General features: G+C 41.1%; 1 protein-coding gene across 4 annotated transcripts in view; it reads left to right on the top strand.

The window, feature by feature from the left end:
• LOC146500857 (polyprenol dehydrogenase) overlaps nucleotides 1-16,625 on the top strand; it is a 63,640-nt gene that overhangs the window by 4,238 nt on the left and 42,777 nt on the right. For 2 of the 4 annotated variants that reach the window (XM_085135282.1, XM_085135283.1), the window contains exons 2-3: nucleotides 10,275-15,038; nucleotides 16,516-16,623. In XM_085135282.1, the coding sequence (XP_084991408.1) occupies nucleotides 14,933-15,038; nucleotides 16,516-16,623 (214 nt within the window). In that variant the 5' untranslated portion in view covers nucleotides 10,275-14,932. The remainder of the gene's footprint in view (nucleotides 1-10,274; nucleotides 15,039-16,515; nucleotides 16,624-16,625) is intronic. The other 2 variants (XM_085135286.1, XM_085135284.1) reach the window with 2 other exon arrangements.

Consider the following 16,625-nt stretch of genomic DNA (forward strand, 5'->3'; position numbering starts at 1 on the left):
CCTGGAGAGAACCCACTCAGAAATACATAGAACATAGAAAATCCACACAGAAAGGCCCCCGCAGGTCAGTGGGTTGAAATTCAGGATCTTCTTGCGAACAACCACGCTGAATCTCTGTTACACTTTTCTTTAAATTCTTCTGAGACTTGGCTGATTAGGGGTGCTGTTACGTTGAGTGACAAACAGATGGTCTTTCATCTTTTTCATCATTTGTTTAAAGGCTTGGCCAGTGTGTGTGTGTGTGTGTGTGTGTTTTAAATTTAGCATCTCTTCTGTTATAAACTGTGAACCATGGCTGCACCTTTTAAACCAAGCACTCTAGCCATGTTTGCATCACCTGTACCCAGGTTAGACTATAAAAAAGGTAATCTTTTTCTTCTTCTTCTCTTTGTTTGCATATTAATTTTTTAAGGAGGACGTTGACAAAGATGGAAAGGATTCGTTCAGCCTGCTTGAATTTTAATATGTTTTGATAGATCCAGGTTCAATTGAGATTGAAGTTATAAAATATGTAGGGATAAAAGTAAATTATTGAAACTTGAAGAGGAGAAGAGATTTGTTAACATATTCAAGCCTCACAATGTGCGCAAACTGTATATGACAAAGTGTGTGTGTGTGTGTTGCTGCAGACATGTAAAAAAAACCCTCTTCAGCCCTGCATAATACTCCCCCCCCCATAAATATAGTATGCAGACCAGATCATAAATATGAATGTAAATAGTCAGAATTTTTTATCTGGGATGGAAAAACGTGGTGTTTGTCAAAGAGCACAGAAGCTCCATGAAAATCTGATGGCTAAAGAGGGAAATTTAATGATCCTGTTGTTTGGCATTTACTGTAAATAATTAATACTTATGTATATTTCAGTTTTTAACATTTGCTTTTTAGGTGTTGCACACCATATTGTTAATTTATTTATAAACATTCTGGATGTCCATCAACAAGATAATTCCCAGGACATGCATAAGCTCTATCTGCTTAATTCATTTACCAAAATCATGTGTAATTAAAAATAACTTTTACCCCTCGATGAACTCATTATTATTTTCTGCTCCATTGCTACTCACAATCACTCTGCCAAAAAAAAGGTGCGTCGCCTGACTTTGAAAGAACTGGTCTTTGTTTTGAGATCATCTGATTTTTAGAAAAATGTAAAACCTTCATGTTTGGGTCATGAAATGACCAAGTTACATTTAAAAATTAAAAAGCTAACAAACTGCTTTGACTTGAAATTACTTTAAGGTGAATGCTTTAACAAATGTGACATGGGTGTGTGTGTTTACGCGTGTCTCATTAACCCTCGAGTGAATCCATCCATTCAAACAGACACTAATACATGCCCCATAGCGATGCGGTCACTGGAGTGAAATGAGTTTAATTAACTTCATGACATCAAAAATAAAACATTTTGTGGCTGTTAAGTTGCGATGTTACCTTGAGGTTTTGTTGGTTTTGGTCATGCTGTATAGTTTGGTAATAATGAGAATATCTCATATAAAAATGCTTCAACTTTAATCAAATCCTGACTGTCTCACCAAAGGCTACAAAAAAAAAAAAAAGAAGTTTAATAAAGGCTTTTTAAATACAGATTAAAATTTAAAACTGGAATCACAATCTCAAGTCAAATATACTAAAGATGTTTTGATGTAGAACAGGGGATGGCAAACTCCACAGAGCTAATTTTAAGCAATTCTTGACACCAAAAATCTTTATGGAGCAGCGAAATGTGTTTGAGTCTTATAAAAACTTATTTAAGCTATTTGTTATGTATTTCTAGTGTTTAAATAACATTTTTACTTGGTATAACCAAAGAAGTTTAACTTTTCAGGTTAAATAAAGTGCATTTCTCTTATTTTACCTTAATGAGGGTGATGTTATTAATGTTATTGTTATTAATGGGTGTAATTTAAAAATAAAAAATAAAAAAATAAAATAGCTCTCAATATAGTCAATGTAAACAAAAATGTGTTCAATTTGATTTGAATTAATGTTCAGCAGCAGAGGCAGTCATGTTGGACATAAAACAAAGAATTTTCCTTTGTTACATTAGAATCCATAGTAAATATGAATCATCAATGCTAACAATTGCAGGGTAGGTTCAGCAAAATTAAGAGGATAAGTCCTTTTTTTCACATTTGGAAAGTCACATTGAGTCACTGGAGATAGAAAAAAGAAGAGCGACATATGGCTCTGGAACAGCAACTATGAGACCCCAGAGTTACTGTACTGTTTTTATCTTAGTTTGTCCGACTGAAATTATAGAGAAAGTCTTTTTCTAATGTCCTGTGCATTAAGCTGTATATTGCAGTAGCATCAACGGTACATTGCTAAGGATGTGCTTACAAAACCAAAAAAAGAAGTTAGTAATGAGACAGAAAACACGCTCCTGTTTGAGAAATGATTAGTTGCTTCACTCACTGCCATCAGTACGAGGCTGTATGTCTGGGACATCCTGTGGAATATCATATTTGTGACGCTGGGTCATACTGAGACAGCTTCAGCTGTCTGAGGGCAAGTACTTTGTTTTCAGGTTAAGATTTCCATAGGGGTTAATTTTAGGAGGGACAAAGTATTAAAACTAATCTCAGCATTTTTTTTGCCTGTGTGAGTGAACGCTGTAGAGCAGGGGTGGGAAATTAATTTTCCCAAAGGGGCACATGAGAAACTGGGACTTTTGTTGAGGGCTGCGCCAAGAAGTTGAACTCAGTTCGGCTCAGTTTTAAATTTATTTCTTTTTAACCTGTATAAATTGCAACTGCCAAGAGTACAGTGGGGCAAAAAAGTATTTAGTCAGCCACCGATTGTGCAAGTTCCCCCACTTAAAATGATGACAGAGGTCAGTAATTTGCACCAGAGGTACACTTCAACTGTGAGAGACAGAATGTGAAAAAAAAATCCATGAATTCACATGGTAGGATTTGTAAAGAATTTATTCGTAAATCAGGGTGGAAAATAAGTATTTGGTCACCTCAAACAAGGAAAATCCCTGGCTCTCACAGACCTGTAACGTCTTCTGTAAGAAGCTTTTCTGTCCCCCACTCGTTACCTGTATGAATGGCACCTGTTTGACCTCATCATCTGTATAAAAGACACCTGTCCACAGCCTCAACCAGTCAGACTCCAAACTCCGCCATGGCCAAGACCAAAGAGCTTTCGAAGGACACCAGGAAAAGAATTGTAGACCTGCACCAGACTGGGAAGAGTGAATCTACAATAGGCAAGCAGCTTGGTGTGAAAAAATCAACTGTGGGAGCAATCAGCAGAAAATGGAAGACATACAAGACCACTGATAATCTCCCTCGATCTGGGGCTCCACGCAAGATCTCATCCCGTGGGGTCAAAATGATCATGAGAATGGTGAGCAAAGATCCCAGAACCACACGGGGGGACCTGGTGAATGACCTGCAGAGAGCTGGGACCAAAGTAACAAAGGTCACCATCAGTAACACACTACAACGGCAGGGAATCAAATCCCGCAGTGCCAGACGTGTTCCACTGCTGAAGCCAGTGCATGTCCAGGCCCGTCTGAAGTTTGCCAGAGAGCACATGGATGATACAGCAGAGGATTGGGAGAATGTCATGTGGTCAGATGAAACCAAAGTAGAACTTTTTGGTATAAACTCAACTCGTCGTGTTTGGAGGAAGACGAATACTGAGTTGCATCCCAAGAACACCATACCTACTGTGAAGCATGGGGGTGGAAACATCATGCTATGGGGCTGTTTTTCTGCCAAGGGGACAGGACGACTGATCCGTGTTAAGGACAGAATGAATGGGGCCAAGTATCGTGAGATTTTGAGCCAAAACCTCCTTCCATCAGTGAGAACTTTGAAGATGAAACGAGGCTGGGTCTTCCAACATGACAATGACCCAAAACACACCGCCCGGGCAACAAAGGAGTGGCTCCGTAAGAAGCATTTGAAAGTCCTGGAGTGGCCTAGCCAGTCTCCAGACCTCAACACCATAGAAAATCTGTGGCGGGAGTTGAAAGTCCGTGTTGCTCGGCGACAGCCCCAAAACATCACTGCTCTTGAGAAGATCTGCATGGAGGAATGGGCCAAAATACCAGCTACTGTGTGTGCAAACCTGGTAAAGACCTATAGTAAACGTTTGACCTCTGTTATTGCCAACAAAGGTTATGTTACAAAGTATTGAGTTGTATTTTTGTTATTGACCAAATACTTATTTTCCACCCTGATTTACGAATAAATTCTTTACAAATCCTACCATGTGAATTCATGGATTTTTTTTTTTCACATTCTGTGTCTCACAGTTGAAGTGTACCTCTGGTGCAAATTACTGACCTCTGTCATCATTTTAAGTGGGGGAACTTGCACAATCGGTGGCTGACTAAATACTTTTTTGCCCCACTGTAGATGTTACAATTAAGCCCTAATTGTGGCCTCTTGGGAAAATTAATTGCCCTCCCCTACTGCTCATTCCTGAGCATCTTTTTACAATGATCTCACTGTAAAAGGGGAGATTCCTCATTGTGAAGGTCTACAACTAAAATTGTAGACCTTCAGAAATTGGCTCTCAGAAATAATGCAGATGCACTGGAACACGCATACACACACACACACACACACACACACACACACACACACACACACACACACACACACACACACACACACACACATACACATACACACACCTCAAAGCCATAAAAATAGATTGTGAGTGACTCAGCCGTTATGTAAAGTCCATCTCTGATAGGGCCGCCTGGGGCTGTTTATGTCAGTTTAGCTTGACGGCACTAGAGCTGAGGTGACACATGTCTGCTGTGTCCGAGCTTCAACACACATTCACAGAGAAACATAAACACGCACATGCACACACACTTTTCCCAGAACATACGTGTGATCCTCTCTTCCTCTCAGTCTTCTTTCCTCTCTGCATTCCCCAGCGTGTGTCCTCCAATGGACAAGGATGTGATATAGTCAGCGTAATGGACTCCCTGCAGCCCAAACAGACTACGTTATTAGCATTTTAGCGCAGACTGGGACGGAAACACCACGTTAGACATGATTCATATCCACCATCCCTCTGGTCAGTTAGGCAGCTCAATCAGTACTGGTAAACATTAGCAGCTGTGGACTTAAATCTAGAGTATGACTGTAGATTAACTTGATTTTGTTTTTATTAAACATCAAATCAGATTCCGCCACAGAAAATATGTTATACTGGGAATTTGATTATATATTTATCAACTGTACTGGTCCCCTATGAGAAAACTGGGGCGGTCTTAATTATAGTGAGACATTTTAATCAGCTTCCATCTATGTTTCCTTCCTTATTATCCTGGGTGTGAATATAGACCATTACACTGGTTCAGAGAGTTTTTTTTATCCTCAGCAAAGTGTGCAATGAGTGTTTGGGGAGGTCACATTTAAAGATCCAAATTTATCTGAAAGTTCTGCTGACCAGCCATAAACACATAATCATAAACACAATTGTTGAGAGTAGTAATGGCCTCTTGTCACCACCCCCATTCCTTATCCTCACGCCACCACACTTTTTGCTTACTGTATCTTTGCTTTAATGATTCCCATCCACTCTAAGACATTAGGAAAAACAGGCTTGCATGTAATGATGGTTGGACCATTTGAGTAGTCTGAAAGGCTACAAAATAACAAAGTCAGGTAACAGTATGACATGCCAAAGAACCAAAACAATTTTAGGGTATAAATACACAAGAAGTGATGAGGGCAGAATGGAAACAACTTGGGAACTACACACAGCTGAACTACATCTGATAACAACACTCTGGGAGGTAAATTTGGCAAAAAGATACATGACTATCAAAATAACACAGGAAGTATATACGGGGAACAAGGAATGTAACGTGAACTGATAGAAGGAATACCACAAACACAACTGTAACTGCAATAAACAAGTACAAAGCTGAAAATGCAAAAAGTAAGAATCAGACTGAATGTAAGTAATGATAAACAGAGCTTAAGACTTTTAAAACAACAACGAGCCAGGACCATGCCTGGATTATTTGTGATATCATTTGACCCTACTTCAGGCACATTTCATTTTACATGTCTGTACATTTTCAATATTTAAAATGTCCTTTAAAAAGGGTTAGACATACAGGAAAGCAAATAAGCACTGTGATATCTTCTAAATGACCTAAAACATACCAGACAGTTGTCAAAGGAGCTTGCAAAGAAAAGCGTCTGGACTTCTTTAAGTTACTTGAAGACGTTTCACCTCTCATCCAAGAGGCTTCTTCAGTTCTAAGGTCAAATGGTGGAGAGTCCCAGATATAAACCTGGTGGGAGTGTCCCCCCACAGAGGGACAAAAGGACCCCCTGATGATCCTCTAATCGCCTGAGCCAAGGTGTGGAACTGGGTGTGGGTCCCAATCAGCCAGAGTTTCGGGTGAGTTCATTGTGAAACCTGGCCCCACCTTATCATGCGAATTCCTGAGGTCAGATGGCCCAGGGTGTGAGTGGGCGTTAAGGCGTCTGGGAAGGGATCTCAAAACTGGATTATAGATGGCAGAGAGTTGGTGTCGTAAACCACCGCCTCTGTTCAAAGATGGTCGCTCACAGTGGACATAGATGGCTTCTTTCACTCCTCTTTCAAACCATCTGTCCTCTCTGTCCAAAATGTGAACATTGGCATCCTCGAAAGAGTGTCCTTTATCCTTAAGATGCAGATGGACAGCTGAATCTTGTCCTGTGGAGGTGGCTCTTCTGTGTTGTGCCATGCGCTTGTGAAGTGGCTGTTTGGTCTCTCCGATGTAGAGGTCTGGGCATTCCTCGCTGCACTGTACGGCATACACCACATTGTTAAGTCTGTGTTTTGGCGTTTTGTCTTTCGGGTGAACCAGTTTTTGTCTGAGTGTGTTGCTGGGTCTGAAGTACACCGGGATGTCATGCTTGGAGAAAACCCTCCTGAGTTTCTCTGATACACCGGCTACATAGGGGATGACGATGTTGTTGCGTCTGTCCTTCTTATCCTCCCTCGCTGGTGTCTGATCTTCTTTTCTGTGCCTCTTTGCTGACTTTAAGAATGCCCATTTAGGATAGCCGCACGTTTTGAGTGCTTCCTTTACATGTGTGTGTTCCTTCTTTTTCCCTTCAGGCTTAGAGGGAACATGTTCTGCCCGGTGGTGTAGGGTCCTAATTACTCCAAGTTTGTGTTCCAGAGGGTGATGGGAGTCAAACAGGAGGTACTGGTCCGTGTGTGTGGGCTTCCGGTAAACTTCGATGTTGAGGTTGCCGTTCTCTTCAATGTGCACAGCGCAGTCCAGGAAAGGCAAACAGTCGTCCTTTGTGTCTTCCCTGGTGAACTTGATGTTTTTATCCACAGCGTTGATGTGCGCAGTGACATCAAGTTCACCAGGGAAGACACAAAGGACGACTGTTTGCCTTTCCTGGACTGCGCTGTGCACATTGAAGAGAACGGCAACCTCAACATCGAAGTTTACCGGAAGCCCACACACACGGACCAGTACCTCCTGTTTGACTCCCATCACCCTCTGGAACACAAACTTGGAGTAATTAGGACCCTACACCACCGGGCAGAACATGTTCCCTCTAAGCCTGAAGGGAAAAAGAAGGAACACACACATGTAAAGGAAGCACTCAAAACGTGCGGCTATCCTAAATGGGCATTCTTAAAGTCAGCAAAGAGGCACAGAAAAGAAGATCAGACACCAGCGAGGGAGGATAAGAAGGACAGACGCAACAACATCGTCATCCCCTATGTAGCCGGTGTATCAGAGAAACTCAGGAGGGTTTTCTCCAAGCATGACATCCCGGTGTACTTCAGACCCAGCAACACACTCAGACAAAAACTGGTTCACCCGAAAGACAAAACGCCAAAACACAGACTTAACAATGTGGTGTATGCCGTACAGTGCAGCGAGGAATGCCCAGACCTCTACATCGGAGAGACCAAACAGCCACTTCACAAGCGCATGGCACAACACAGAAGAGCCACCTCCACAGGACAAGATTCAGCTGTCCATCTGCATCTTAAGGATAAAGGACACTCTTTCGAGGATGCCAATGTTCACATTTTGGACAGAGAGGACAGATGGTTTGAAAGAGGAGTGAAAGAAGCCATCTATGTCCACTGTGAGCGACCATCTTTGAACAGAGGCGGTGGTTTACGACACCAACTCTCTGCCATCTATAATCCAGTTTTGAGATCCCTTCCCAGACGCCTTAACGCCCACTCACACCCTGGGCCATCTGACCTCAGGAATTCGCATGATAAGGTGGGGCCAGGTTTCACAATGAACTCACCCGAAACTCTGGCTGATTGGGACCCACACCCAGTTCCACACCTTGGCTCAGGCGATTAGAGGATCATCAGGGGGTCCTTTTGTCCCTCTGTGGGGGGACACTCCCACCAGGTTTATATCTGGGACTCTCCACCATTTGACCTTAGAACTGAAGAAGCCTCTCGGATGAGAGGTGAAACGTCTTCAAGTAACTTAAAGAAGTCCAGACGCTTTTCTTTGCAAGCTCCTTTGACTACGATGACCTGGATGACTGAGAACCTTCACAGACATACCAGACAGTTATTCAGATCCCATTTCATAATGCTAGACCGGACTGCTTGACCGAGCTGAGGTGGGGTTTTGGGGTTTAACAGAGGGGTAGCTGACGCCCTTGAAGCCAAGAAAGCAGTACACATAAACATCCTTGAAGGTTTTCCGTGTTCACATAATCCTGGAGTGTGAGACAGGAAGAGAAAAAAGCAGAGAGAGAGCGAGAGATGAAAGAGTCTCCTCGTATCCCGTCTCAGTGACAACAGGTCTCAGACAGACAGAAAGAGAGGCACACACTGACTCACAGACTGTTAAATTGAATGTGTTAAATACTGTGTGTGCGTGTCTGTCTCGCTGTGTGTGTGTGTGTGAGTGTTCGGTGTACAGAGTTAATGACAGTCTTAATTGGTGCAGGCAAATATCCCTCCCACTGTTCCTCATTCCACATCTACTAATAGAAAGACATTCACTCCCTTAAGACAGTTAGCAATAATGGTGGTGGGATGTATTTGATAAACATGAATGTGCGCACACACACATATACACGGATTTTTGTCTCTTGCATTCTGATGAACTCATTGTGCACATCTTGCATGCATTAGGCGATCGTGGCTCAAGAGTTGGGAGTTTGCCTTGTAATTGGAAGGTTGCCGGTTCGAGCCCCGGCTTGGACAGTCTCGGTTGTTGTGTCCTTGGGCAAGACACTTCACCTGTTGCCTACTGGTGGTGGTCAGAGGGCCCGGTGGCGCCAGTGTCCGGCAGCCTCGCCTCTGTCAGTGCGCCCCAGGGTGGCTGTGGTTACATTGTAGCTTACCATCACCTGTGTGTGGATGACTGGATATGTAAAGCGCTTTGGGGTCCTTAGGGACTAGTAAAGCGCTATATAAATACAGGCCATTTACCATTATTAACATCTTTACACTTAAGCCTCCACAGCCAAAACACACAGTAATAGACTCTTACATATTTTTGAAAGACTGCCCTCGGTTCCACCTTTTAGGCAGGTACCATAAATGGAGGGATTGCTTGGCCCGAGTTTAATTTGGGAAGTTGTTGAAAGCTTGTGAGATAGGATGGCTTTAGAGTTATGCTTATCTTTCCTGGAAACTGGAAAGAGTTATAGTTCAAGTTATTATACGGTCAAGTTATCATGTGAGAGGAATTTACTCTAATGCTGATCAGCTGTCTGAAGCTTGTTGAAGTTCAACATGTTGTTTGAAACATGCTAAAAAATGAGCGATTGAAAAGACAATGATTTGACCTGTCTGTTCCTGATTATTTAGCCATCCAGCTATGGTCATGTTGGTGATCCAGTAATGAAAACGCAAAAGATTTTAGGACACAGTCAACTTTTGAGTTATTAGTAAAGACATTGAAATGCATGTAAAACAGAGTGAGTGTCAATATTCCAAAAATGTTCTACATCTAATGTGAAGCCAGGTAGTTGGTATATGATGTCTGTAGATCCACTGCAAACAAGTGCAAAAATCTCAGGTTTCACTTTCATGTTTACAAGCTGGCCTTTGGCTTTTCTCCCCATAGAAAACCTGTAGTGGCTACAGTTGAAGTGACACAGCTATTACCAATTCTGCCCACATAGTCTACTGCCTTTTCCCACCCATAGCTCACAGGACACATTTGGCCATCCGTGGAGGGGTTCTCCTTCTGAATTGCCTCTCCTGGGGTTTCTTCTCATTTTTCCTTGTTAGTTACAATAAAAGTGTTTCTTTCAGTAAGTTTTTTCGTGTCTTCATAGGGAGCTGAGGCTGGGTTGGAAGCCCACGCTGCTGTGCCCTTTGAGACACGCTGGGCTCTGCAAACAACCGCAAACAAGTGGGGTAAAGCACTAAAATCTAAACATTAAATGTTAAAGTACTGAACTCAAAGACAGGGATAGTTTAACACTTTAGAAAGTACACTTATGTGCTTCCTTGTCAAGAGATTTACAACTCTCATATTTTTCTAAGCAACATCATTTGAAGCTGGGCATAAAAGTCAGTATATTTTTTACACTGTACACAGTTTTTGCATGTATTGAAAAAACAAATAGGTTTTAATTAGAGAAAACCTATAGATTTGAGTGCTCCAGCTCAGTTTCTAATCCTTATTCATCCTTATCACAACCTTCTATTAAAAGTTACTTTCAGCTGCTTTCTTATTCACAAAGGGCTGCCACAGCAGGTAGCATGTTTGATTTGGCAGATTTTTACATAACCCCCAAAGGGATTTGTGTCTTTTGTCTTGCTCGAATCAAACCCAGGATCCTTCACTTGTTAGGGAAACCGCTACACTACAGTCACACCTATTAACTGTGGAAAAATAGTATGCAAAACATTGCCCCTAAAAACACACTCAGGTTTAGTATTAAATGAAGTGCACTTTCCAGTTTTACCAGAAATTTGATGTGACTGGTTCCTTCTCTCCTTTCACAAAACGTGACACCAAGAACACACCAATAGAAATATGCTGTGAACTGGTCAGCAGAAGACAGACGCATAATCTGCTATTTAAACAAACTCAAGAATAAGTATACATTGACCTGTGCTTTAGTTTGCAAGACAAGCAGTTCCCGTTGGATTTGTCTGTCTTTATTTCTTTTTTCTGCATATACATGTACACGTGTCATTACAGGCTTTACACCCTGCAGCTCTGGATAAGTCTACGCTTTGAATCTAACCTGGATTGTCTGCCTCTCGCATGGCAAAGACTTCTGAGGAAAAGCTACAAAAGAGGCAGCTCAAAGCCAGAGAAAAAGCTAACATCAATTCACACAAGCTGTTGCACTCCGGAGCCCAAATTGCCCATGACACACCTAGAAAATTCCCTTTCTTCACAATATGACACTTCACCTCCCATCTCTCGTGGGTAGCAGTTGATCAGGAACAAATACAAGCAGGGGGGTAGAGTGTTAAGGAAGAGCGCATCGAATCAGTATATAAAAACAGTTAGGGCCATTTTCTGCTAAAAATATCCAATACCATCTTCTTACTCAGAATAAGTCTATGAAAAAAATGAAATAAAAACTGCATTTTAACTAGCACACACACATGCACGCACACACACACACACACACACACACACACACACACACACACACATAGACAGATCCCGCAGAGCTGTTGTCAGCCTGGATTTACAAAATAAGACAAGTTGGGCTTTGCAGGCAGCCAGTGGTTGTCATCAAGACTAGGTGACTGTTAGTTGGAGCTATTTTGATGCTGTTCACATGTTATTTGCTTCACACACCCTCCTGTTACGTATTGTCCCCAACATGTCTCGCGTGCGTTCAAACGTATGTGGGAATTTTTGTGCGCGTGTGCGACTGTGTATTCATGTGTCTGCCTGATTTCCCATCATCCCAAATAATCATCCCACAGTCATGCGTGAGATGCGATTTCCGTTAAACAATAGCAGGCCGGCTCGCCTTACTGACCCACAACCTCTCAGGCTGCGGGTGAACAAACACTCGTATGTGCGCACAACTCATCCTCTCAGCTTGAATTCACAGCAACACATGCACTTTTGACTACACACACAGCCTCCGCAGCTCAGCCTCCATCAGGGCAGTGGCGATGACACAGTTTCTTTATGTTGATGCTCATTTAACTGCCTTCCTGAGCTGACTTTAATAACCGAGGCCAACTGCATGTCACTGCAGCAGTAGCCTTAACCACTGCATACTGGGCAAGAAGCGAACTAATACTAATGATTTTCCTGCCAAGAGGGGAAAAAAAGGGAAGTTATCGTGAATGCCCCAGACCTGTCTTTAACACAAATGGTTGTAATTTTATTGAAATGAGGGACAGACTAGTTGGCCTACTTTGAGTGCCAGTGATGATTCAGCTCACTCCTCGCTTGTTAGCCTGTCCGTCACTGTAGTAGGTAATCTGTTCAGATGTGTAGATTATAGATGAAAATGGGCAGTCATTTATGTTTTTAAAGAAACTTTAATTTCACCTTTTGGGACAACCACTCAATCCTGGGTGGTATTTGTCAGTCAGGTGTCAATCAAATACTACACTTTTTCTAACAAATTATTAGATTTACATAAACAGTGTTCTTTCCACTTCAGAAGTAGAGAAATTGCATAGTCCATTACAAGGAGAAATCTTGTGTTAAAATTCTATGGAAGTAAAATTACAGGTCTGCTTGTAAAAATATTATCTATGACACATTTAGAGTATTATTGTCTGTCATATTATAAAAATGATCATGCCCCTCTGCCATCACCTCCTAACCGTATATTCAGCTGGGAGTCGGGACATGTGGTTTGGTGAGAGTAGTCCTGATAAAAAGACAGGAGTGGATGTGGCAGAGGTGGAGATGCTTGGAGTCTCTACTGGGGATTAGAAAAGAGTATATCAGACATCAATATATTGGACAAATATACTGTTGATGATAAAGATGGAGCTGCCAGGCAGGAGGAAAACAGGAAGACCACAAAGAAGATCCGTGGATAGTGAAGGAGGACATCCTGAGGGTTAGTGGGACAGAGGAGGGTTTTCAGTTAAATTCAGTTCAATAAATTTGAATTATATAGTGCCAAATCACAAGAACGGTCACATCAGGGCTCATAATATTGTAAGGTAAAGACTCTAATATATACAATATTTCAGAGACCCCACCCCCAACAAACAGACAATCCCCTATGAGCAAGCACTTTGGTGACAATGGCAAGGAAAAACTCCCTTTTAACACGAAGAAACCGTCGGAAGAACCAGGCTCAGGGCGGGGCAGCCGTCTGCTGCGACAGGGTGGGGGTGAGGATGCTAGGGATCGGGTGAGATGGAGGCAGATGATCCAATGTGGAGAGAAAAAGAACACATGAAGTTGTCAATATTGCTGCATTTTACTGTTGTGGTCACACTTGAGCCAGGCTTGAGAAAAAAAAAGCAGACAAATAAAGAATGATTAAAGGTTAAGAATAAATAAAAACAAGAGTAAATAAAAACATTTTGCAAGAAATTAACCTCCAGTTTTCACCTAACTATTTGGGATCTTATAAGAATCACGTTTGAAAACCCCCACCCCAATTGTGGGGTTAATTTACACCATAATAGAATGAAGTTGCCATTGTTGAACCATGTATGAAACACTTCTTTAGAAGAATGAAGGTGCAGAAAAGTCCAAATGTAATACCCCTCTGAGGTCACGGGGTCTCAGGAGGATACATTTATTTTTTAAACTCTAATCTTTTGTCTCAGACAAAAAAAAAAGTCACAAGGAATCATTTAGTTAAGCTTTAATAATTAATTATGTCATCATGCTTTGTGCCATTGTCCTCTATATTTGATAGCTGCTTAAATAAGTTGGTGCTTGTGACCTCTAAGTATCACACAAACTCAGAATCACTGCACTCCAAAGTGGCAGGTGACACAAAATGTCGGTGAAACTCATCCGATAATGTCTGAAAATATCTTCTTGACATTTGATTCTCTGAGCCCAGTGAAATGACCAAAGATGTTCAGTATCTGCTGTAAGCAGGGGGTATTGGTCCTGATTAGAAGTCATGGGGTGCCACACAAAAGTGCCAGTAGCTTATCTCTAGAAGTGGAAAAATAATTTCTCTGAAGCTGTAATTCTCACTATCATGATAGGTGCTATAAATATTTATGAGAAATTATGATGACTAATTTATTAAATCATAAATTCATACAGCCTGTTAGTGTGCAGCCAACTTCGGTTATATCATAGTTTGTCACCTATCTAAAATAAATAAAATACCATTTTTTTTTTTTTAGTTAGTGCAATCAGGATTTTCACAGCTGAAGTCCTACATTTCACTATCACAGCAGTCGCCAATAAAAGTAGGCTGGTGTGGAATCAAGCGATCCCTTGGGAAGAAAAACTGACAGGCAGACCAGAATTCACTGTTAGTTCAGACTGTAACCCTGCTCTAGAAACTTGTTCTTTTAAGCGTAACTTGGGAAATTATGGATCGGACTACTATGTGTCATCCCTCAGTTGATTTTTGTCGCGTGTGACCTGGCTGGCAGCAGTTAATCAGGAAGTCAGTGAGCTGAAGGGTGCAATATGCTGGATCTACAGATAAGGATCATACGGCACATCAAGCAGCCAAGGAGCAGCGAGGAGAACGTGTCCCCTCCATCATACACTTATTTCAGCTTTATCGCCATGTGACAGATGACTTTAAGGGATCGTGATTTCAAATAGCGGCTCTACGGGGAAAAATCATTTGAAAAGTAAAGATTTTAAAAATAGATATGCCAGGGAATTGTTAGTCGTCTAATTTAGTCATCTAAAAATGGAACATGAGTTGTTAGAAGATGTGTTAAGGAAGAAAGCGAGGTTGGACAACTTCATATTGGAACGCCTCCCACAGACGTCACGTAACTGCGTTGTGGTAGTTTGCTCTGCCTCTTTCGGATATCAGCGTTACACATCCTCGCACAGATGTTGTCTGCTTTTTGGTGTCATCTTCTGCCAGCTATAAAGCTTTACCTGCTTGGTTTAAAGGTGCTTTTGCTTCAACTGCTAAACGGACCTTTGAGGCTGCCAGGTCGGTTTAACTTTAGTTTACGTTAGTTTGTTATTCAGTTTTAAGTGACAGCACGGACAACCAAGTTGTAACCAATGACCGTGGGTGCATTATAGTTAGCACGAGTTATCTATCATTCATTACTACATGTAGCGGTCATTTACTAGGTTGCACTTGCACATGTAAACACGATGCTAGCTATGTTAGCTAGTTTGTGTTAAGCTCAAAACATTAGCGAAAAAAATAATTATCTGTCGTCTTGTTTATGCCGAATTCAACTGAATAATTAACGATTGCGTAGAACATCAACTTGTCCCTTCCAAAGTTTCTACGATTGCCACCAAGCTTTGTGAGGTTAAATGTGCACTTTTCATAATGCTGTCTGGGCTAGTCCGCTTGTCGCCCAGAGACAGCGCAACTTAATTTTGTTGCAGACACCTGGTTAACTACACCAAAACTATAACCATGTTTTTATTTTATTATTATTATTATTATTATCATCTTACTGAAATAAAAACAAAAAAGAAATCATCCAAACTAAAATTTTATTGCTAACTTGGAAAAATAACTAGAATAAAAAAAAAAATACATTGTTTTTTTTTGGTTAACATAAGCTCAGGAGGCACTGGTGCAATGATTTATTCAGACTGCGCTTTCTGAATGAGTTCTGAAAACTTGTTGCCCTGGATAAATACTGCTCACTGCACAATAAATAAAAACTAACACTGAAACCATTAAAATTTACTTAAAACTGAACATTTTTAAAAACTCAAACTAAACTGCAAAGTGCCAGAATTGTGATACAAACCTGATGTTTTAGTGAAACAGCATATGCAGATCCTTCTTTGCAGTCAGTTTCACCTAGCAAGAAACAGCAACCTCCAGAAACCACTGCCAACCAATCCTGAAATACATATTTTTCCCCAGCATCTAGTGGTTGTATCACATCCAATGTGTCAGACTCTTCCCAGTCTTCTTGAAAATTGACAGGAAAAGGTATAGGAAGAACTCATGTGTTCTCTGGAATATGAACTGTAACTACATAATATATTATATGTTACTAGTGGAGTATAAGGTGAACAATATCTGCTGTCAGTTGTTTTCTGATATTTAACTCTGTTAATTTGAGTATTATATCAGTGTTTTGCGTTTCTGATTAAAATAAATCAAAATCGGATGGCTTTCACACATTTCTTAAAATGCTTTTTGTTTTTTTTTAATTTATTGAACTCTTCTTCTATTTTGCATTTAATTAAGGTCCCTTTCTGTTATTATTTTGTTGCCACTGAACCCATAAAGTAACTTTAGTAATGAAAGAAAGTAAAGAAAACTTGTTATTCAGTACAATGGAAATAAAAAGAGAAAAAATTCTGCAAAAAGCCCATGTGTTTTTTTCCTGAGTTTTCATCTATAGAAACATCAACCTGTCTTGAAGTAGCTTCCTTATCAAGTGACATTGTCTCTGATACCTTTTTTTCTCCTCTTCTGTTTCTGCCAGTGATGCCCAGACAAGTTGGCAACGTTGCCATAGTGACAGGAGGAGGCAGGGGAATTGGTTATGAAGTAGCTCGCCACTTGGTCAGACTTGGGGCACATGTTATCATAGGT

This window comes from Neolamprologus multifasciatus, chromosome 16 (genome assembly GCF_963576455.1).
Source record: "Neolamprologus multifasciatus chromosome 16, fNeoMul1.2, whole genome shotgun sequence".
Classification (NCBI taxonomy): domain Eukaryota; kingdom Metazoa; phylum Chordata; class Actinopteri; order Cichliformes; family Cichlidae; genus Neolamprologus; species Neolamprologus multifasciatus.